General features: G+C 46.0%; 1 protein-coding gene across 3 annotated transcripts in view; it reads right to left on the bottom strand.

Moving 5' to 3' along the window:
- EVL (Enah/Vasp-like) overlaps positions 1 to 23,744 on the bottom strand; it is a 118,505-nt gene that overhangs the window by 67,426 nt on the left and 27,335 nt on the right. The window contains exon 1 of one of the 3 annotated variants that reach the window (XM_070412967.1): positions 23,200 to 23,322. The exons of 1 other annotated variant lie outside the window; for it this stretch is intronic. In XM_070412967.1, the coding sequence (XP_070269068.1) occupies positions 23,200 to 23,222 (23 nt within the window). In that variant the 5' untranslated portion in view covers positions 23,223 to 23,322. Of the gene's footprint in view, positions 1 to 23,199; positions 23,323 to 23,744 lie in introns of those variants that run through there. One more of the 3 variants, XM_070412953.1, reaches the window with a different exon arrangement.

The raw sequence follows: 23,744 nt of genomic DNA, 5'->3' as shown, positions 1-23,744 counted from the left end.
ATCACATGTGTTTCTTTACTCAAGGATCAGAATCCTGTGCTGCCTGCTCAGTGCCTGAAACACCAAGAATTTAGTATTTTTTGTGAGTTTCAGTATCTTTCGTATAGTAAGGTGTTCAGTATATTTTGTTCAGTTTCATAGTTGTTTGTCAAGAGAACAAGTCCATCATCAGTAGTCTCATGGCCAGAAGCAGAAGTAGATTTACGATTCTTAAAGTACCAAAAGGTATTCTTTTTCATTTTGTGAGGAGTTCCTGAGGATGTTAACCTGGGTGTAAACACCTTCACTGTGAGAATGTGCCTTTCACTTTCATCCCTCATTTCCTGTCCTCCACACATGCTACTACTGCCTTTTCTTGGTTTCAGAAGTAGGTAACAGGTAAGAGTAAACTTTTGGGGGGCATTCTTTTAACTCAACAACCCAGCTTTCATAAGGCACTTGAGTAGAATTATGAGAAAGAGCAAGAAATGTGGAAAGATTTCTGGCCAGGGTGTTATGAGATATGGAGTCTAGCCCATGCTTTATTACTGACATGCTTTATAATGTCCCTGGGCATTCACTCCCCACTTTCCACCCTGGATTCTTCCTCTGTTCAGTGCAAGGGCTGGTTATGTTAATAACTATGGATTGCAGGTACAGCACCAATCCCTAAATCAGTTGGGTCAGGGCAATAGAAAATGTTGGAAAAATAGGATGGGAGCTATTGGCAAAGAGCAATTTAGCGAGAAAGTTAAGAAATGTCCTGTTTTGTGTTACTATAAATTGAGCTCAGCACCTCCTATACTGTTTAGGATATAGTAAGTATGAGGTACATGTTGATTGCATGAATGGATATATGAATCAATGAATAAATGAAAAGGAAGTTCATGTTCTTGTCTTGAAGCCTGAGCACTTGGACTTAGCTGCTGCATTCTGCAGCTAAGGTTGTTGAAGAAAATCGTCCCACCATCCTGACTCAAATCTCACACAGGAAATTAAATGCTAAGGCATCTGGCTCTGGATCTTGAATAAAGTAAATATTCAATAAATGACAACTATATTGACTTGAATTGAAAGAGGCGTTTTCCATGTGTCTAGAGTCCAATGGCAAAGCAGAAAGGTAGGAACCAGGTCAGGGAGCTATACTAAAAGACACTCTACTTAGTAGAGTTACTTATCTTAGTTTCTTTTTCTGTAAAAAGATACTCCTCTCTCCCTTGGTAGGATGTTTGAGCATAAAAGGGTTTATCACTAAGAAAAATAAAAAAATTGTGCTTATATAATACTGGTTTTTCATGAGAATTTTCATGACAAGGTCCTTGTGTCTTAGGAGTGCAACAAAAGGGAATGGAGAAATGGCTACACAGAATTAGTTACCATCACTGACACATTATGAAAACCTATTAACAAAAAGCTGCATGACAATTGTAATCCAATTTGGGTTTGCCCTTCAAGACCCAATACATATATCACCTCTTCACTGAAGTGTTTATTAAACCCCAAAGATAGATAAAATTATTCCTACTGCTGTGATACTTCTGTTACAACATTATCAATTTAGTTGTCACAGATCACTGACCTTTAGCGAGGGGCTATCATGTTTTAGTCGTTTCAGAACCATTCATGCCCGCCACAATTCTTGCTACATAGTGGGTTTCCTTTTGGGGTGACAAAAATGTCCTAAAATTCATTGTGATGATGGTGGCAAACTGAATATACTAAAACCCACTGACCTGTATACTTTATTTGTTTTGATTTTATTTAATTATTTATTTTATCTATACACTTTAAGTGGGTGAACTTTATATCTCAATAAAGCCATGGTTTTAAAATGCCCCGAATGCAGACCGAAATAGAACGCTTTAAAATGGGTTATGAATTAACAATAGGCCTTTGAGATTGTTGAAGAAAATCGTCACACCATCCTGGCTCACATCAGAAACTAGTAGAAAGGACCTCATGGAGGATGACAACTGTCAAGTCATTTCAGTTCTAGAATGTGAAGAGAAGGAACGAAGCAGGGCACTCTGGCAGAATGCAGCAGCTAAGTCCAAGTGCTAAGGCTTCAAGACAAGAACATGAACCTGACCTGAGAACTAGTTGTTTCTCAAGCTATATGTTGGGTACTTTAATGTTTCCAAACCTTTTGCCCCCTTTCAATGATTTCCAATGGTTTTAGTGAGCATCTGAAGAAATAGGACACATTGGCTACTTTTGGTTAACTACAAATTAAATAAAACCAAAGGAACATAATGAGAAACCATTTTTTCATCATTCAAATTATAGGAGCTTTTTGTTTGTTTCTCAGAACTTTTGGTTTGGTCTGGTTTGATTGGATTTTATTTCTATGAATGGAACACCTGGATGAATCTGCGTAACCACTACCACAATCAGAAGCTAAAGTTCATTACCCCCACAACCCCCTCTAACTGTCCCTCAGAGGTCACACCCTCCCCCGCCACTCACTTCCAGCAACCCCTGACCTGTTCTCGTTTTCTACTATAGAATATCATACTAATGAGATTATATGGGATGTAAACTTAAAAAAAGTTTTTACTGATTTTTAGAGAGGAAGAAGGGAGAGGGAGAGAAACACTGATGAGAGAGAAACATTGATAGGTTGCCTCCTTCATGGTCCTTACTGGGGATCAAGCCCGAAACCCAGGCACTTGCCTTGATCAGGAATCGAACCAATGACCTCCTGGTTCAGGGATTGACACGTAACCAATGGGCTGTACCAGCTAGGCTCTCCTTATAATTTTAATCTGCATTTCTCTAATGAGTAATGGTGCTGTGTATCTTTGCATGTTTTCATGTGCGATCTGTATATAGTCACTTTGGTGAAGTGTCTATTCAAGTCTTTTGCCCATTTTAAAAAAATTGGGCTGTTTTCTTACTGTTAAGTTTTGAGAGTTCTTTATACATTCTCAAGACAAGTCCTTTGTAATTTGCAAATATTTTCCTGAAGTCTGTCTCTCGTCTTTTCATTCTCCTAATAGTGTCTTTCACAGGATAACAGTTTCAATTTTGATCAAGTCAAAATTATTTTAATTTGATGAAGTCCAATTTGTCATTATTTTTCCCCCCTTTTTATAAGGAATGGAGCTTTTGCTGTCACATTTGCAAACCCGTTGCCTAGCCCTAGGTTGTGAAGATTGTCCCAAATTTTCTTCCAGAAGTTTTGTATTTTACATTTAGATTTAGAATCAATTTTGAGGTAACTTTTGTATAATGTATGGGGATTAGGTCAAAGTTCATTTGGGGGCCTATTTTGCATATTGTTCCAATTCCATCTGTGGAAAAGACAATGCTGAGTTCACTGAATTGCCTTTGCACCTTTGTCAAACACCAAGTGACATATCTGTCTGGACCTACTTCTGGACTTTTGACCCAAGTGTCCAACATCTCTATAAGTCATCTTGAAAAATCACGAGGCCAGCTTGTTGGTGTCATATACATGTCTCATCATCAGAACTCAGAACCTGAATCAGGAACAGTGATTGGGTACCTGATTCATTTATTTTGTGATTCAGATGGTAGAGTATGTAATCCATTCTCTCTCCAGCCTGGACCACACATAGAATACTGAGATCAGTGTTTGATATTCCAATACAAGAAGTACTGGCAACCTGGAAGCATTCTGAGAGGGTGACTAAGATGCTGAGGCAAAAGGAATTAAAACCCATGAGGACTGACCGAGAAACCGGGGTTGTCCAGCCTGGGAGATGAAAGGAAGATGTGAATACTATTTCTGAGCCTGTGGAACGGAGCTTGCTGGAAAGAAAGAATCCTTCTGTATGTGATCTCCTGGGAGCTGGTTAGGTCCAGTGCTAGGTGCTGGGAGTCCATGGTGGGCACTGCATGCTTCTTGCTTTCAGAGAAGAAGCCATAGGAACGACGATCTTGCTGTGATAGAAGCCACCCAGCCGACTGCAGGTGTAACACACATCTGTGTTAGTAGAGGGTTGGATCCAATGTTTGCGTTGACTCTGATTTTGGATGGTTGCCAAAGATGGCCCACAACCCTGACTATTTTGTACAAATGACCTGTTTCTGTCTGTGGGTTTAATGGCTTCATGAAGAGCCCGAGGTCATGTGAAGGAAAGGTATCTGCCCAAGGTCTCAAAATAGTGGTTGCAAAACTGAATTTGGAAACCAGCCTCCTGAAGCTTGGTCCAGGCCTCGGCTTTATTCTCTGTGTTTGCCAAGGGACAAATAACCCAATAGCTCCTTCAGTATACACTGTCTCCTGGGTCTCCAATTTTGCAGGCTCACCCTCGCAGAGGCCTTTAAAGACAAGGGCAGCCTCTTATTAGAAATGTTAACACTTTTTTTTCCTCAATGACAAGATGGGGAAAAAAATCATATCAAATCAGAACAGTCTCTTCTGCTCTGAGCTGTTTTGGGGTGACCTACTGCTCTAATTAGGCTGGAAGTAAACCTGGGTTTCGTGAGGTTCGGAATATCGCTGGAGGAAAAACTGTCAGGGCTGGTTAAGTTCATCAGTGCCCCGCTGGCCTCAGCATTCCAGGGATTCATCGATTCATTCCATAATTCATTCCACTGGTGAACCACAGACACAGACATGCAGGGACAGCGAACACCATGGCTGAGCTAGTCTGACTAATGTACCCAGGGCAGCGCAGAGCAGAAAAACAGTCACACTTCATTAATTGCTGGCCCTTCACCCCACACCTCAACCCCCCAAGCTCCTCGGATGATGGGGTGAGAGTGCTAGAGAAGGAAATCAGGACTGAGGTTCACAGCCCCCCCTCTTCCTTTCTAATGTGTGTTCACCTACAAAGGGCAGACACAACACCAGTCCTTTCTTGCTGACAGAGTTCTGGTGATGAGCAAAGGAGACGGCGGGTGGAAAAGTGCTTGGCAAAGTGAAAAACACTGCACCTACGTGAGGGTTTATTCATCTAACAAGCATGTGCTGGGCCCCCGATAGAAAACATGCACTGTGCTAGACACCGCAGAGCCTGCACCTAGAGACAGCCCGGTACGGCTGAGGGTGGGAAGGCGTAGGTGCCGGCGCTGCCTGTCCTGATAGCGACAGAACCACAGAATCACCTTAAAAAGGGCCCTTTCTATTTAAAATTCTCTTTTCCTGAAGCCAATAATACTGTCTTCAGTACGGCCAGTGAAAACTGTTATTAGGAAGGCAGCTAGTGTGGCTTAGTTCCTTAGTCTATGTCAGTGGTTGGCAAACTGTGGCTCGCGAGCCACATGCGGCTCTTTGGCCCCTTGAGTGTGGCTCTTCCACAAAATACCGACTTCTGCGCATGGGCCACGAAGTTTCAATGGCACTGTACGTGTGTGTGCCCGCACGTGGTATTTTGTGGAAGAGCCACACTCAAGGGGCCAAAGAGCCGCATGTGGCTTGAGAGCCGCAGTTTGCCGACCACTGGTCTAGGTGGACAGGAAATATAATTACTTTGTTAATGAGTTAATTTTTCACAAAAAATCCCAAACTAAATCCTTAAAAAATCTTTGTCCAAGTTTCCTGACTGATGTTTCAAGCAAATTTGCTGCCAAGCTTGGCAGGAATCGCACACAGATGTGTGCTGAGTGGCACGTGCTAGACGGACATGGCACTGAGCTGGGAGTCAGGAGACAAATGCCATCTGCTCTCGGCTCCCAGGCGATCAACTTCCCTTTCAGGCCTTAGTGTCCTCATCTATGCAGTGAGAGACTCGGTTAGCAGGCCACCCAGCACGCCCAGCCCCTCATCTGGGTCTCGCTTTCCCCATTTCTACTCTGCTTATGAAGATTGAATTTAAAATGACCGGGAAAGACTGCTGAAAAGCAGAACTCCCACTTGTCAGAGAAGCCTGTCAGGGGGGTGTGGAGCTCAGCACGTGCCATTATTGATCTATTTATTTTTTGTTAATCCTCACCCAGGGTATATTTTCCCCACTGCTTTTTATTTTATTTATTTATTTAGAGAGGAAGCGAGAGGGAGAGAGAGATGGAAACACAGATGAGAGAGAAACATCGATCAGCTGCCTCCTGCACATCCCCTACTGGAGATCAAACCCACAACCCTGGCACCCAGACCAGGAATCGAACCTGCGACCTCTTGGTGCACTGAGCCACTCCAGCTGGGCTTCCATTGTTTTTTATTTTTTTAAATTTTTAAAAATATATTTTATTGATTTTTTACAGAGAGGAAGGGAGAGGGATAGAGAGTTAGAAACATGGATCAGCTGCCTCCTGCACACCCCCACCGGGGATGTGCCCGCAACCAAGGTACATGCCCTTGACTGGAATCGAACCTGGGACCCTTGAGTCTGCAGGCCAACGCTCTATCCACTGAGCCAAACTGGTTAGGGCTCCATTGCTTTTAGAGAGAGTAGGAGGGAGGTGGGAAGTGTGTGTGGGGGAAACATCGATGTGAGAGAGATACATCGATTGGTTGTCTCCTGCACACACCAGGACCAGAGTCCGGGAGCGAACCTGCAACCCAGGTAACACGCCCTTGCCTGGGAACTGAACCTGAGACACCTTGGTGCGTAGGCTGATGTTCTATCCACTGAGAAACACTGGCCAGGGTGCATGTGGCCTTATTAATAACACGAAGGACCACTGGGACTGGTGCCAGCTTCCTCATGCCTGGGGATTTCTAGCAGTGGTTCTAAGGAACTGCGGCTCACTTGAGTGTGCAGGAAAGGTCTACAGAAAAACTGCACTGAAAGTAATGACTATGAAGGATCAGCATTTGCAAGAGTTCCTTTTCCCATTGCAAAGCCCAATCTCTCCCTCCAGAGGCAACTGCTGGTACTAGTTTCAAGTATATTCTTTCCCTGCTATCCTTCACACATTCAGGCAGGTTTGTGAGGCTCCCGGCCCCTTTCCTTCCCCATAAATGGGCGCACATCAGCCCCTCCTGTTCTATACCTGAGGTGCACAGGTGGGCTTCCACACAACCCCTGACTGCCTGCAGTGTTGTGGTTTAAAGCATGTTGCACTTCCAGGGGACTGTGTTAATAACTTCATTAATATTTCAAAGGTGCTCTTGATCTCCAAAAAGTGACTGTCCCTCCACAAAAAGCACATGAACTGCCTGAGCCCAGGGCTCGCTACCGAAGCCCTGTCACAGCATGTTCCCTTGTTGGGGGTCACTGAGCCCACGGCTGAAGGGGCTGAAGAAGGCGCATCTCCACTGGTCAGCACCAGAGGAGCTAGGAGCAGTGCACAGTGCGACATCAATGCAAATCGATGAATATTGCACACATCTGGAAATTCTAGAGAAGTGAAGTCAGTGTAAAAGCCAGGTTTCAAAGACCTAATACAAGAAAGTCATTGGTAGCTCATTCATCATTTTCCCATTGATTACATGTAGACATTATAATATTCTGGATATAGTGGTTTAAATACATTATTAAAATTACTTTTACCTGTTCTTTTTACTTTTCTTAACAGGGCTGTTAAATATTTAAATTCCCCACGTGGCTTGCACTGGTGGTTATGGTAGTGCTGCTCTGGGGAATGCGGCACCACTACTCACTCTCCTCTGTTCTCCATCAATGATGACAGATTGAGCCCCACCTTAGAAATGTTCTCTTCTTGCCGAAGCCGGTTTGGCTCAGTGGATAGAGCGTCGGCCTGCGGACTGAAGGGTCCCGGGTTCGATTCCGGTCAAGGGCATGTACCTGGGTTGCGGGCACATCCCCAGTGGGAGATGTGCAGGAGGCAGCTGGTCGATGTTTCTCTCTCATCGATGTTTCTAACTCTCTATCTTTCTCCCTTCCTCTCTGTAAAAAATCAATAAAATATATTAAAAAAAAAAAAAAGAAAATGAAATGTTCTCTTCTTACTCACAGATACAGAGAATTGTTGGGGGTTCCCAGAGCAGAGGGAAAACGAGAAGGGGGCGAAATGAGTAAAGGGATCAAGAGGCACAAACTTCCAATTGTAAAATAAGTCATGGGGATGTAGTGCACAGAATGGGAATACAGCCAATGAGACTGCACTGACTCTGTACTAGTTGTACACATGAAACTAATGTAACATTACATGCCAATTCCACGTCAATAAAAAAAGGAAACGTCCTACTCTTTGCAAATCTAAAGCAAAGATTTCAGAGGATTTTCTAAGTCAGGTGTTATTACTGGCACACAAATAAAAAATCAGCTCACCAGAAATACCTGGGAAAACGCATCAAGACAGACACATTTGTTTATAGTTGTCTAATTCCATGGTGAAATCCATTTGGCAACACCCAGTTAAAATGTCACCTCCAGGATATACGCCTAATAACAATCTCTTTTTAAAGACATTTAATGAGCACCTACAGTGTACTGGGTTCTTCACATTTATTACCATAATTTCCATTTTATACGAGGGAACTGAAGTTTGCAGAGTGGCTCAGGCCACCCAACTAGTAAGTGGCAGCCACCTGGAACCCCGGTCTTTGTACACAGCACACTCTGCCCATCTATCCCTCTGCCTTTTAAAATGTTTACACCATACAAAGAACTTTCAGATATATTGTATCAGTTAATTATTCAGACTATTCTTTGGCTATAAGAGGGGGCATATGCCTGGTGTGAAGGACTGGCCCTGCATCTCACAGCTCAGCAGTGTATAACCTTACACCCAGGAGTTCTGAAACACAGGTTGACATCTTCAGAAGTATCCTCTCTACTCAACCCACACTACTTCCTCCTTTAATACTGATGGTTTTCCTGGGCTCGGAGTTCAAGGGAGCAATGGGAGGGGGACATTTATTAACAACTAGAGGCCTGGTGCACAAAATTCGTGCATGGGGAGGAGGGTCCCTCAGCCCAGCCTGCACCCTCTCCAATCCCTAACCGGCAGTCGGACACCCCCCTCTCAATCTGGGACTGCTGGCTCCCAACTGCTCACCTGCCTGCCTGCCTGATCGCCCCTAACCGTCTCTGCCTTGGACCCCGCCACCGTGTCTTTCTCTGGAAGGATGTCTGGTCTAATTAGTATATTACCCTTATTTTAGTATAGATAAGCATACAAATTCAAAGACAAGTGCCACTATTTCTAAACACATGTGACTGCACATTATATATTCATATATTATTATTATTATTTTAAATTTCTTTATTGGTTAAGGTATTACAAATGTGTCCTCATCCCCCTACATTCATATATTATTAACGAAGTAATAGCACCATAAATTTAAGGTGTGTTATTTTATGGACCAAACAAATTAAACACACAGGTAGAGGTAGTGAAGGTAATGAAAACTTAAACAGAGAAGCATCGTGGAGAAACCTGTCCGCTTGGTCTCTAATGGCCCAGGGAAGGTGTGTGCTAGAATGTAAATTCTCTGGTCGGGAGGGGAAACGGAAAAGCAAAGGGCAGGAAGATCACATAAAGGTGAATTCCTCGGGAGGGAACTGCATTCGCTGTGTAGGAGTAAGGCGAGTTTTCTGAGGAGCAGGTGAGCAGCCACACACTACCCACTCTCTGCCTTGGTGCTTAAAGTCAAAACCTGGGGACCAGTGAGAAAGAGACATCATCCACCCACAGAGGAGGCGGAGGGGCCTGTTGCAGGTCAGAGAGGAGGCCGGGCCAGCCCGGAGGGAGAGGTGCACCAACCCCATGGCCTATGAGGAACAGGGGTAAGGAGGAGTTCAAAAAGGAAAAATACAATGATTTTCAAAGTGCACAAAAGCAGGGAGGGGAGAAAGCAGAGCAACAAAAGGAGCTTGTAAGAATGTGTGGAAGGGAGCATCATGCCAGCAACACAACTGCCATGCACTGAGCCACTTGCCGAGTCGTCTCGGGGCCAGCAGCCAGCACGCAGAGGGGCCGGGACCAGTGGGAGCAAGTGATGCCGCCGCCTGGACACCAAGCCAGGGAGGACTGAGTGGGTTCAGATGCTGACCAAGTCAGGGCAGGAAACCATTCACCACCCCCTTGGTCTGGGGGATGGACTGCAGATGTCGTGTAGTTAGAACTTTCCTGCATGTTCATTCAATACCGGTAAATCCAATTCTTTATCCACACTGTTCGCCCTAGTCATTCATTTTACTTAAAGTTCCACTTTAAGAAGGATTTTTAATATTAAGAAAGGACCGAACTTCATCCTAACCAATAATGGGAGAGTAGGAAAGCTGAGATTACAGGGTAGTTCCAGGAGGGGTCGTCTCCCTCCCATCCTTCCCCTTCAGGTCTCCTGCGGCTCGTTACCTGCAGTTAGGCCTCCTGGGGAAACTGGAGGAGACGGCCCCTGAGCTTGAGGAATTCTGCTTTTGGGAGAGGCACCATATATTCAAGAGAACCCAAAGGAAGTCATAAAGGTAGTCAATAACCCAAACCTTGCCGCTGAATTTCTAGTCTGTCAGTAAACAAAGCCATATCCTCTTGACAGCATCACATACACACACAATCCCAGGCCACACAGGGTCCTAGGTTGTATCTGAGACCGTCTCAGGTGGCTTCCTACCCGAGTGTTTAAGGATCTTGGTGAAGTTCTGTCATTGTTCTCTTTGAACTTTTTATTATAAGCAGTTATTCATTTTTCAATGACTAAAACCAGCTTATTGAAAAACAAACAAACAAACAAAAACTCTTAAGGGTGCAAAGGAACAAGTGCAATGAAAATGGGGCCTGGCCTGCTCTCCATGTTAAGACAGTCACTGATTGTGCCTAAGGCCCTGGCCATCCCGATGCTTGGGCATTCAACACAAGGGAGGAGGTTCGGTGGCCCACCACGCCTGCCTGTCTGGGTCCATGGCTCCTGCCCGGAAGGGCAGGGCGGGGTATTCACAGCCCACCGGAGCTAAAGTCTGTCCAGAGAACAGCGTGATGAGAGCAGTTGGTCTCAAACCTGCCATATTTGCTTTGCCTGTGCTTAACAATTCTCTCCACTTGCCACAACTCCTTTAGATTTTAATTTCTTTTCTTCTCTTAATTTTATGGGGCATGGCCAATGTGGTGCTTCATTAAACCACAGTGCTTCCGCTCTCTCGGCGGGGAGCCAGGACCCTCGGGCCACCTTCAGTTCCCCCACCCGCTGGCCCCCACGCAGCACTGATTTCTGTGCCAGCTTCCAGCCTCCCGCCTCACAGGGCCAGGAAACAGGAGCACCAGAACAGGAATCAGGCTCCTTGAGCTCTAGACTGGGTCCTGGGGACCATGACCACGTTCTGACCCTTTCTAGGTTTGTTTCCTCATCTGTAAGGGAGTATATTTCTAACTTGCTGAGTGTGGTGTTAATTAAATAGCATATTGTAACTGGAGCTCTCGGCACTTAATAGCTGAATTAGACGGAAGCTATCCGGCTGGATCCCTAAGGTCTAGTGCTGAATGAATGAGAGCGAAGAGAGGGTGTTCAGTAAACATTACTTCCCTTTCCCGTTGGAAATGCCTCAAGAGACCCTGACACGTCAGCTGCAGGAAAGTGAAAAGTAAATGCTGTGTCCAAAGAAGTGCCTCCTAGAGCTCGGAACCAGAGGCTACCAAACAGCTGTTTCAGCTCTGACACAGCCTTTCTGCTTCTTTAAAACATATTTTTATTTTTTTAAAAAAATACATATTTTATTGATTTCAGAGAGGAAGGGGGAGACAAAGAGATTGAAACATCAATGATGAGAGAGAATCATTGATCAGCTGCCTCCTTGCAGGCTTCCTACTGGGGGTTGAGCCTGCAATCTGGGGATGTGCCCTAACTGGGAATAGAACCGTGACCACCTGGTTCATAGGTAGATGCTCAACCACTGAGCCACACCAGCTGGGCCTGCCTTTTCTTCAAAAAGCACACGGCATGCCCTCTATAGAGTGTCCCACAGATAAGGTCTCGAGTACCCTCCCCACCCTCTTCTCTCTTTTAAATGTGCCTGCATTCGTCAGCCCGGGCTGCCATAACAAAATACCAGTCCGGGCGGCTTAGCAACAGAAATGTACTTTCTCTCAGTTCTGGAGGATGGAAGGCCAGGGTCAAGGCGTCAGTAGGCGTGGTTTCTCCTGCGGCCTCTCACCTTGGCTCAGAGGGCCACCTTTTTGCTGTGTCCTCACATGGGCTTTTCTCTGGTGTCTTCCTCTTCTTATAAGGACACTGGCTCTACTGCTCAGGGCCCCACCCTCCTCACCTCATTTAATCTTCATTATCTCTTAAGCCTTATCTCCAAATGTGGTGGTCACATTGGCGGTTAGGGCTTCCATCTATGAATGTGGGGGACACAACTCAGTCCAAACCAGGGTCCCAGGCCACAGTGCTCTGTTAAACACCCAGATGAAACACAACACTGCAATGTGGTCTGACGATTCTGATGATGACGAGTGTGCTCACCTCCAGAGGAGGAAAAAATGGTACAAGTGTTAGTCTGCTTTTTCTTTATCCTGCGCAGTTTTGTATTATTTGGAATTCTTTAGGTTGTAAGTGACAGATTCTGATGGGGAAAAAAGTGGAATCTGTTATTTCATATAGTGCAAAAACAACCACCCTCATGGAGATGCCTGGCTTAAGCAGGGCCGAATGCCATAAGCCCCGGCTCAGTGATGCCATGAGAAGTCGGTTCTTTGGCCATCACTGAACTCTACCCCATCACCCGGCTTTGGTACCAGAAGGCTACCACCAATGACTTGAGGCTTTCATCATCCCACACAGCTCTTGGTCCCAGAAAAAGCAGCATCTTTCCTCACAGATCTAGCCCAAGACTCTTCCCTTAAACCAAGCATGTCAAACTTGTGCCAGCGGGCTGAGAGTTTGACATGGTTGCCTTAAACCAATCACCACAGCCAAGGGATTGAGTCACGTGTCACCCCCAAAGAGGGGGTGTGGGGATGGGCCAGGTCAGATCACTGTGGCATGGACTACTGATTCCCCTCTTCTTAACCCTCCTCTCTAAACTGGATGCTGGGCAAACAGTATCTTTCTAGGAATAACAATGCTAGTAGAGGAAAGAGAAAGGCATGCTAAAAAATTACCCGCCTCTCTCTTTTTAAAAAGTACTTGATCTTTGCACAGTGTTTTACTTATCAGAACGATCTCCAACTCATTCTCTGCCCAGGTACTAACAAAAGACTGATCCAAGAATGTCCTTGCACATCTCAGCTCTTTCCATCAGTGAGAACTGCACAGGTGTGTGAAATCACAGCAGTTTCTCCTCTTGGCAGTCCTGAGAAAGAGTCCGATTTATCATGGACACATCAAGAGTAATTATATCAAGTCAGCCTGTGTAGCTCAGTGGTTTAGCATTGACCTATGAACCAGGAGGTCACGGTTCAATTTCCGGTCAGGGGACATGCTGGCTTGAGGGCTCGATCCCCAGTAGGGGGTGTGCAGGAGCCAACTGATCAATGATTCTCTCTCATCATTGATGTTTCTATCTTTCTCTCCCTCTCTGAAATCAATAAAAAAATATTTTTTAAAAGTTCACTGCCAATTGTATCTTAATAAAACTGAATGAAAAATATTTTCAGTTGCAACAGACCAATTACAGAACCCAGAGACCACTCATTCATCCAACAACCATTAACTGCCCTTCAGACAGCTGGAAGGTGCTGTGCTAGGTACTGGGACAAACATGAACAACTCAAAAAAAATTTTTCAGGGGGGAAGAGAGAGGGGAAAATGGAAGGGGACATAGAGGGGATAAATGGTGATGGGAAAAATAAAAAACAACTTTCAGTTGTACTGCTTACAAAGCATTTTTGCATATATAATCACATTTTTCCTCACAGTGAACCAATCCTATATAATAAAAGGCTAATATGCAAATTGTCCCCTTGACCGGAGTTTGACTGGGAGTTCAACCAGGGGGCAGGGCCAGCCCTCCAACTATCCTCGGCCCCTCCCTCTGAATGGCCCCTTCCCCGAAGGGTCCCCCTCACCCAGATTGGGGGCAGGGCCGAGCGGACCCCACCAGTGCAGGAATTCATGCACCAGGCCTATAGTTTTACATATTAGGCAAGTGAAACCCAAAAAGAATAAACAATTTGCATGAAATTACACAGCCAATAAGTGCAGGAGTCTGAACTTACCCTCCAATGAGATTTCGCATCTTACACTCTTATCTTCTTCCTTTATGTATTTTGCCTAAAGATTCTCTTCTTCCCCATTTCTAATTCCCACACTCAGATTACCCTTCAACTACAGCCGTATTTTCCTGAGTGTAACTAAAAATTAAGAGTTAAGCAATAAAAGTTCCTTCATCAAACAGATGTGGGAAGTTCAGGGGCAAAATTCCTACCCTCCACCCTCTACTCCCTCGAGATTTCTCATGCTCCCACACTGACCTTGCCCAGAGGAGTGGGGTGCACAGTGTTTGTCAAACAGCTGTCTACAGGCCCTTCTGCTTCCCATGCAGCCTCCTGCGTGACTAAGAGCCGTCCAAAGCACAGGCACCAGAATCGGGTGGAATTGGGTTCAAATGCCGGCTCTGTGTGATGCTGGAGAGGTTAAGCCAGTGCACACCTTGCTTTTTTAAAAAAACTGTGGAACAGATATGACAGTAACAGCAGCGATCTCCTAGGAATCTTATGAGAACAACAAAATCAGGGTCAGAGGCAGCTATGGAGTACCAAAGGCAAGCATGGACTTTTCAGTTAGAAGACAGATCCAATTCCCACTCTCCCAATGAAGCAAACCGTGTCACTTGGAGAGTGAGCTATTCCCGGAATCTTCTCAGGCACATGCCTGTCAGGTGAACAGTACTGAGCCTACAGGACTGGTATGGAAATTGGGGAAGATAACAGGTCCTGGAACATGTGCCTACACTTGCAATGTGTCTTGTTTGTATCTGAATCTAGAAGAACCAGAAAGTTTACATTTTAATACGCAAGGACTTGTTAAACTTCCTATTTGGTGCTAGCTCAAACCCTTTTGTAAATCCCCACAGCTCTGAAATCTACCATGTGGCCCTTTAGTCCTTGCTGCTGACCTGCTGCCTGGACCAGTTCTGCCCATGCAAACTACTCAGCAGACTCATTTTCCCTCAAAATCCCAGTCATGCCTCATGTGCTGAAATGAACAGACACCCAAGAGGCAGCGACTGCCTTGTTTCCTGCCATTTCCCCTCCTAAGGCCTATAACAATAGCATGTGGCAGGAGTTTTAAAAAAAGCCCATAAAAATGAATAAATAAGAAGTGCCGAGAAGTCACGATGCATCCGGCTCTGTTCAAGTGTGACAGGTGGAATGACAAGGTATCAAACCTTCTTTCTGCCTTCAAGTAACCCTCAATCAAGTCAGGGAAATACGACAGGAAAATTAAGTCCTAGAGTATTTTCTATATGTCCGTGTTGTATGGAAGTTCAGAAAAAAAAAAAGACATTCATGTGGGCTGGAGTGGAAAAAGGTTTCCTGAAGGAAGTGTGCACAGCGCTGGGTTCTGAAGGATGTCATGGGGAGAAAACATAGGGTTGGAGCCAGGGAAACCACAGGGTGTGCGTAGATCCCAGACTAAATCAATGTGGAGCAGAGGGAAGGCTCCTGTGACCGAGGTCCCAGAGAGCGTGCAGTCAGGCCAGGGAGGGCTTCGCTGGCAAGGGACAGGGCTTTATCCTGTCACCTGGTAAGGGACTGGGAGACGGCCCTCTCTTTGCCACCCTTCTCTGAAACAAGCTGTGTTTAAGTTCTCACCCAGGGCAGAATGAGCTGATTCGCACTTCATTCACCCCAGAGATCTGGTTATCAGGAGGGTCCCTACCAACACCAGAACAACGATTCTGTCAACTATAGCACGTGTGTCCACCTCCCTCCACCCTGGGAGCTCTACTTCCCTCAGTCTTCAACAAGGCGGAGAGTAACGAAGGTGGAGTCTTCACTCTCCGGCTCTGGAAGTGCTCCAGTTCATCTGATGGGAGAGCATCCTCCCGGGAAAAGGATTCCATAGGATCCCCAAGTTGAAGCTCTTCAGTGGCTTCCCCTGAAGACCAACGGAACCACCAGGAATTACCCATCATTTATTTCTGCAACAGCTGCTTCTGGTTGGAAGGGTGCTCACTACCGAGCTCTCGATTGTAATTCACTTTGTCCCCCTTCCCCCAGTGAACAGACCTCACACATCAAACTGTCAATGCAGTCCACACAGTTCAACAGACATGTGTATCTTGTGCCAGGCTCTGGAAATAAAGAGCTGTGAGGCCAAGCATGCACTGCTATGCCGGCCCTGGGGAAATGTCAACACTTGGTGGTGGGCTCTGGCTGTGTCATCGTAATTAGACGGAAAGCACTAGAGTCTAAGTTTGTCAACTGCAAGGAATTTAATTAATCTCTCAGGCCAGCGAATCTGCGTGTCAACCAAGCCCAGATTCAAGCTCTCAGCTGATTAGTCACATCACAGTTGGTTCATTGTGTCATAAAATTTCAACAAGCAGGACTGTCATCCAAGGACTGCATTCTGGCGTTCTGTGTCTGAGCACCCAGGAAGACGGGAGTCCAGGGCGCCCCACCTGAGTGTCAGGCCTCTCTTCTGGCTCCTGAGCAATTTCTAATCAGGATTAGATTAGAACAGCATTTCATTAGTCTAATTAAATGCTTTGCTGCTTGAGGGAAATTAAAGGAATTAATTTATTATCTACTAAGTGCCAGGCACCTTGCTAGATGCTTTAGCAAGTAATCTCATTTAATCAATGCAGCAACTCTGGGAGGTAGGTAATATCCCCATTTTACAGAGAGGCAAACTGAAGCACAAAGAGCTTAACCAAGCTGCTCAGGTAACAAGGCCAGTGGAAAACCAAAGGTGCCAGCGCTGCAGAGCACTGAGCAGATGTCCCCGACCACATGGTCCCTGAAGGTGAAGTGCTTACCTCTGCAAGGCAGTGAACTTCAGGGCAGAGAAAGTCACCAGTCATAAGGAAAAGGCAATCAGACATGGGTAACCCTGAGGAGAAGGAGGGAAGTTGCTCCTCCTTGGGCTTTGTCAGCCCATTCCCCTGACTCAGCCCCTGCACTGCTCCCAAAAGCCCTTCCCTTTATTTTCGTCCACCCAAATCCTACGCTTCCCCAAGACTCAGATCTTCCTGAAAGTCCCCGTACCCCTCAATATGCAGAACCACAGCAGGTCACCTGTACCGCTAATGGGATCTACCCCACCTCACCTGCCTGCCTGTGCCTTGGCTGCCCCACACCATGTTTTGGTGTTGGTTGAGGACAGCAAATTCCTGAAGGCGGGGTGAAGGATCACACATATTTGTACCTTTTACTATGGCTTATAGTTAGTAGACGTCCATGAAGTGTTTTTTGAATGAATGTTCTGCTATCGGCATAAAGGCCCTCCCCACCTCTAATAAGACATGGACAAAATTTCCAGAACCTACACAGCGGGTGAAACCTTTGCAACTATCCTAAGTAGAGACAAGCAGCGTGTGGAGCCAGGCTGGTATCCTGTTCTGGACTCATTACTTGCCGAGTCCAGTTAAAGTCCCCTCCCCTCTTCTCTCTCTCTCTCTCTTCCTTTCTTTTTCTTCCTTAAATTTCTTGGGGGTGCCATTGGTCATCATGAACATACAGGTGTCAAGTGTGGGTTTCTATGTTACAAGGTCTGTATATTGCACCATGTGTCCACCACCCAAAGTCAAAGCTTCTCCCTTCACCATCTATTAGGATCTTCTCCCCCAACCTCTCCCCTCTGGCCAGCCATCACACTGCTGTTTGTGTCCATGAGTTTCAGTTTTATATCCCACATATGAGTGAAGTCACATGGTTCTTCACTTTTTCTGACTTCTTTCACTTAGCATAATGTTCTCAAGGTCCATCCATGTTGTTGCAAATGGTGCTATTTCATCCTTTCTCATGGCTGAATCCATTGCGTAGATGGACCACATCTTCTTTATCCAGTCCTTTCTCGTACGACACTGTGGTTGTTCGCATGTCTTGGCCTTAGTTTTCTTTCGACTCATTGTTTTTAACATGAGATGACTACTGTGCTATGCAAAAAGCGTGAGGAATGGGAATGAGACTGAACTGGTTAAATATTAACGGATAAAGCTTCCACTAATTCCAAACTATAAGTACAAGCATTATAGCAAAACTTTATAATTTATACACTTCTGTCTTACATACTATCCTCAAAGTAGCCTTTTCCCGTAAGTGCAGAAACTGCGGTCTAGAGAAATCAAGTGGCTCACCACGGTCACAGCTTGTAAGTTTACATTGTATGAAGTGTATCCAAATCTTTGGACCCCGATTCCTAGCACTGCCTCTCTTTGAGTAAAACTCAGCAATAACTGTAACACATTTAATAATGCAGAATAGACTGGTATTTTTAAATATATCCACTTTGCCATCCCAAGAGCTAAATTATTTGTTTCCCAAAATAACATTTTGCTTGTGGCTTGTCAGACAAACAGGCGGAACTGCCAAGTCCATGAGATGTGTCTGTCCCCCCCCCCCCCCGCCCCCCCCACTTGCTTTGTTTTTCTCCTTCAGCTCTCCACCCACTGCCTACTTCCTCCAACCAGGTGCTCCTGGGATGGGTCTGGGTAAAAGTATACAGTTGGGGGTTTCTGTGTCCCTGAGCCTCCGTTTTCATTTATAAGATGCGATGTGATTAAGGTTACCAGGGGAAAAGCACCTAGCAGTATATGGCGCCTAGGAGATACTCAATAATCAAGTTGGGTACCTTCCCCATCCTGCCCAGCCCAGCCCAGCTTCCATCTCCCGTTGACCTGAGATGTATTTCCACACCACAGTGGAATGTCACTGGACCGAAACACCTGTTTCTTCAAGGATTGCAGGACCCTGGGGAACGAAAGTGAGGACTCTCCCTGCTTTTGAACTTCAGGGGTTCCCTGAAACCACTTATTTTAACTGGTTTCAATATTCCAGTGGGAGGGCAAGAAAAGGTACATCTTTTCCCAAAACCACATATCAATTTGCATGAATGAAGATAAAGCTAGTTGGAGTTTGAACCTCAATCGGTCAGAACATTTAAAAATTAAAACAATGAAAACAGACTCAAAGTCGTAACTTCCCATTTTCACGTGACTGACTCATCCCACCTGCGGATTTGAGATCTGGAGTTGGTATACCACATTCCCCAGGAAGCAAGTAGGAATAAGTATCAGGAACTTTGAGAAACAGTGGTTTCTGATTTTGGTTCCACTCTCACTTGAGGGATTATGGAGCCAAAATCACATTGAAAACTCTCCGTTCTGGAGATGGGAAGAACATTAGGTCATGGCTCTGGGTCTCACGGTGGGGAGTAACAGGTAAATGTTTACTTAGACCAGTGGTCGGCAAACTGCGGCCCGAGAGCCACATGCGGCTCTTTGGCCCCTTGAGTGTGGCTGTTCCATAAAACACCACGTGCGGGTGCGCATGTACAGTGCGATTTGTGGCCCATGCGAAGGAGTCAGTATTTTGTGGAAGAGCCACACTCAAGGGGCCAAAGAGCCGCATGTGGCTCACGAGCCGCAGTTTGCTGACCACTGACTTAGACTATTCATTCAGTACACTTCTCGTCTAAGAAATTTCTTTAAAAAGGCAAAACCACAAGAAAAGTGTGTCTAACAACAGCCAGCTAGGATAGCTTGCCTGGTGTGAGAACGATGCGGACTGCAGTCAATGGGAGGCCAGAGCCCCTGATCGCTGGAAAATGCTGGCCGGACCTCTCATGCTCTCGGGGTTCTCCAGCTCTCCAGGTTTGGGCACCAGGCCCCAGCGAACCATTATAACCAGCAGCAGGTTGTAGAGTGAGGTCACTGCAGAGTCCTCAGGTGACGCGGCCAGAGCTCTCTGGTGCTCCAGCAACTGGGATGTGCTGAGGACATGTCACATCTTTCTCCGGAGGTCAGTGGTCAGCCTTCAACATTCTTTTCTAAGTGAGCACACCAGCCGGCACCATGAGGCCTGCACGGAGCTCACCGGAGAGCTCGCTTGCTTTTCCTTTTTTGGTAAATCCTTGTGAGACAGTCAACTGCTTATTAAGGCCTTACTGTGTGTCAAGCAGTTTTAGGCATGCAGGACCCAGAACGCATGGATTCACATTGCCCTGGCTGGTTTGGCTCCATGGTTGGAGCGTCGGCCCATGCACCAAGGGTCCCGGGTTAGATTCCAGTCAAGGACATGTACCTTGGTTGCAGGCTTGATCCCCAGCCCTGGTGGGGGTGCATGTGGGAGGCAACCAGTCGATGTGTCTCTCTCACATAGGTGTTTCTCTCTCTCTCTGTCTCTCCCCTTCCCTTCTATTCTCTCTAAAAACAACAATAAAAAACCTATGAATCACAAAAGTTCTCAAGAACTCCTAGTCCAATAGGGAGTCAGAATGTACACGTGTCCATGTCAAAATCTGACCTCCTTTTAACAATGAGTGTGGGCCTGTGCCCTCGAGTTGGGGTGTACGGAGGCCTGTAAATGTGTGTGGATAAGAGGACGGAGTCACTCCCGGCACCCTTTCCTCCCTTATGTTCATGTAGAAAGAGTGCTGTAATTTATCAAGCAAGTTTATGTTCTCATTTAATGCTGACAGACAGCATTAGAGATTTGCTTGTGGAGACCTGCTATCCCCATTTTCCAGTTGAGAAAATGGAAACAAAGAAAGGTCCAAAGACAGTACATGGCAGAACCAGGCTTATAGTCAAGACGACAATCCTAAGATCCTCACGTCAGTGTGCTCTCCACCGCTCTGAGGCCTCCCAGGAGGAGGGCTGTGACCCATGCGGCCCGTTTAATCTCCTACGAGCGTACGGCTCGGGTCCACCTGCCTGTGTGCTGCTCTGGCTCCTGGTTTCTTTCCTACCTCCACCTCCACCTCCACCTCCACTCTGCCTTTGCCTCACACTTCCCATCTCAAAGACAATCTGCCTGCTTTTCCCAAGCCAATGGTTCTCTGGTTCCCAGACCTGCAGCATAGGAATCACCTGGGAACTTGTTAGACATGCAGGTTTTAAACCCCAACCTAGATCTACTTACTAGATCCGAACCTCTGGGAGGGGGCCCAGCAATGAGTTTTCAGAGCCCTCCAGGTGATTCTTCTGCCTCTTACAGCTTGAGAACCACCTTGGCCTCAGTTAAAAAAGCTAACCAGCGGTTCTTAACCTGTGGGTCGCGACCCTTCTGGCGGTCGAACGACCCTTTCACAGGGGTCGCCTAAGACCATCCTGCATATCAGATATTTACATTACGATTCATAACAGTAGCAACATTACAGTTATGAAGTGGCAACGAAAATTTTATGGTTGGGTCACAACATGAGGAAATGTATTTAGAGGGCCAGAAGGTTGAGAACCACTGAGCTAAGCTCCTCTGTAGTTCCTGTGCTGCCCCACTGTGATCACCTGGCTCCACACATGCGGACCTGGTGACTAAAGAAGACAGCCACTTGTCCAGTACTGTGCAGCAGTCACAAAATGCAATCACACCCAGCAAAGTGCTCAGGGCTAGCTCAGGCAGGAGATTGAAGCAGGGGTAAGAGATGAGTTCTTTTCTGGCTTACTTTCCATAGAGGGCCCCACTTTCTCGGGTCAGCAGTGTGGTGGCCTTTCACTCTAACCCTTTTCTACCTCTTCAGACCCAGCTCTTGGGCTAGGAGCCCACCACAACGGGAATGGCTTTTTGATACACATCCCTCTTCAGGAAATGTAGGGAAGGGCTCCAAGATCTGTTCAGTAGCTAAGGCTTACTCCACAGAATAAATGCTAACAATAAAATATGAACCTTACAATCTTACCACTTTCTATAATTCACAGAACTCTTCCGAAACTCTCACAAGGATCAGAGAAGCTAATTTTGAAACTGGGATTAGAACCCAGGACTCCTGTTTCATTCTTTTTTTTTTTTTTAAGTGTTTTTATTGATTTATTTAAGAGAAAGAGAATAACATCAATGTGAAGAGAAACATCTATCTGCTACCTCCTGCATGCACCTTGATCCAGGATCGAACCTGCAACCCGGACATGTGCCCTGACCGGGAATCAAACTGGTGACCCTTCGGTGCACGGGACAACACTCAACCGAGTCTCACCGGCCAGGGCTCCTTTTCCATTTTTAAAGGACAGATCTACTGTAACCTGTCCAGCATTAAATAAATTCTTGTTAGCTGTTAGTGGAGCTATTAGAAAACAATAAGCCTGGTCCCTGTGTAAGGGCAAAGACCCCATGTCACCAGAGCATGTTGCCACATGGAAGGAATATCCCTTTCACAAGCCCGACCCATCCGGAATAATGCAGGGGCACACTCTTAAACAAAGGATAACTTCCTGGATCCAAAGCCCCACGCTTACAGGAAGGGCGGGGGGCCTGTGTGCACAGCTGATGATTCTCTCAGCTACTCCCTTGATTTTGACTAAAAGGTTTCTAGTTTCCTCTTGCAAATAATGAAAAGTGGTTATTCCATTATCATTTTAATGTCTGTTGCAGCAACATTTGGAGGGAACAAAAAGGGCCTATAAGAAACAGAACTGAGGTTCCCACACAATCTTTGCCCATAACATGGCATTTATGCTCAATTCTAAGATACACAGAAATCCCATGTGAGAAACGAGAAGCTGTCCGAGGTCAGAAGCAGACACATATATGCTCTCCTCCATATGTTCCACAGACATGGAAACATGCACATAAATGACTGGTGGCCCTCCCATTCCACCTCCTTTATTTTAATTTCTTAGAAACTATCTCTATTGGAACATCCCTTCCCACATTCACCCCCAGACACAGATTCCCAGAGAAGAGATGGAGGAAAGAGTGGGAGTAAGATTCACAAAAGACTACAATTTGCAGCATCAATAATTACAGCAGCTGAAAAGCTTACAAAAGCAAAGAAGGCTCCGGTTAACAGAGCACTTCCCAGAAAACCGCCCAGCCATGAGATTGCTATCGACGATGAGGAAAATCAGAGCCAAAATCAAATCTCAACTAAGCAGACACACTTGCAGAATTTCACCTTCACTGCTACGATTAGCATTTTTTTAAGAGAGCAGTCGACTCCATGAGTTTGACAAAGGAAGAAAAACAAAAGCTATCAACAGACTCATTCTGGATAAACAGTTGCTATTCTGTATTCTTAACTCTACACCTGCAACAGCAGCTCAAATGAGGCACAAGGTGGGGCCCTCGGCAAATTCACACACCAGCAAACAATTACCCACGCTGCATCCGTGCATGCAGCAAACACCCTGACTAGCACCACTGTGCACCTCCGACCCCCATGCCTGGAGAGACCCCACCGAATGCAGAGAAGAGCCCTTTTTGTGTGTGAGAACCAGCCAGAACCTAAGCTGTCATTACACAGCAAAAACCTAGCGAGAACAAAAACCCAGCGGCAGGCAGATGTACGAAACCAGAACATACCTGAATTCTTCAAATGCGAACATGACCTAGACAGAGACAATTTCCTTAGATTGTCTGGTAGCCTTTTTGGTTCGGAGGACAACCATTTAGTCAGTCAGATGGTGCAAAGTGCAGAAAAAAGAGGCGGGGTTTCCACACACCCCAATATTCCGAAGTAAAAGGCTTTCTGCAGACAGGAGCCTGCAGCCTCCAGCTCCGCCAGCTGCTGACAAGCGGCAGCTAACAGGGGAGGCAGCGAGAAAACCATGTGATCATTACAGCAAGTCTGATTAATGCAGTGTGTGCTCAGGCTCCAGGCTGGGAGCTGGATTAGTCCAGAGAAAAAAGTGGAACCCGGGGTCCTGGGTAAACCACAGATCACATCCCACCTCCAGACCAGGATTTCGCTGAGTGATAAAAGCTTAACGGGATGAGAATACAACCTGTGCCACTGTGACCTGCCTGATTACCTCATCTTCCTGTGCCTGCTGCTGCTGAAATGACCAGGTGTGACCAGTGTGGTCAGTAAAGAGAGTGGACAGTGATACCTGCCTCCATTTCACTGA

The sequence above is a fragment of the Myotis yumanensis genome, unplaced genomic scaffold (genome assembly GCF_028538775.1).
Source record: "Myotis yumanensis isolate MYYU_CA2020_CCGP unplaced genomic scaffold, mMyoYum1.0.hap1 SCAF_1, whole genome shotgun sequence".
Classification (NCBI taxonomy): Eukaryota; Metazoa; Chordata; class Mammalia; order Chiroptera; family Vespertilionidae; genus Myotis; species Myotis yumanensis.
The sequence above is the reverse complement of the archived record's forward strand: the minus strand, read 5'-3'. Positions and strand labels throughout refer to the sequence as shown.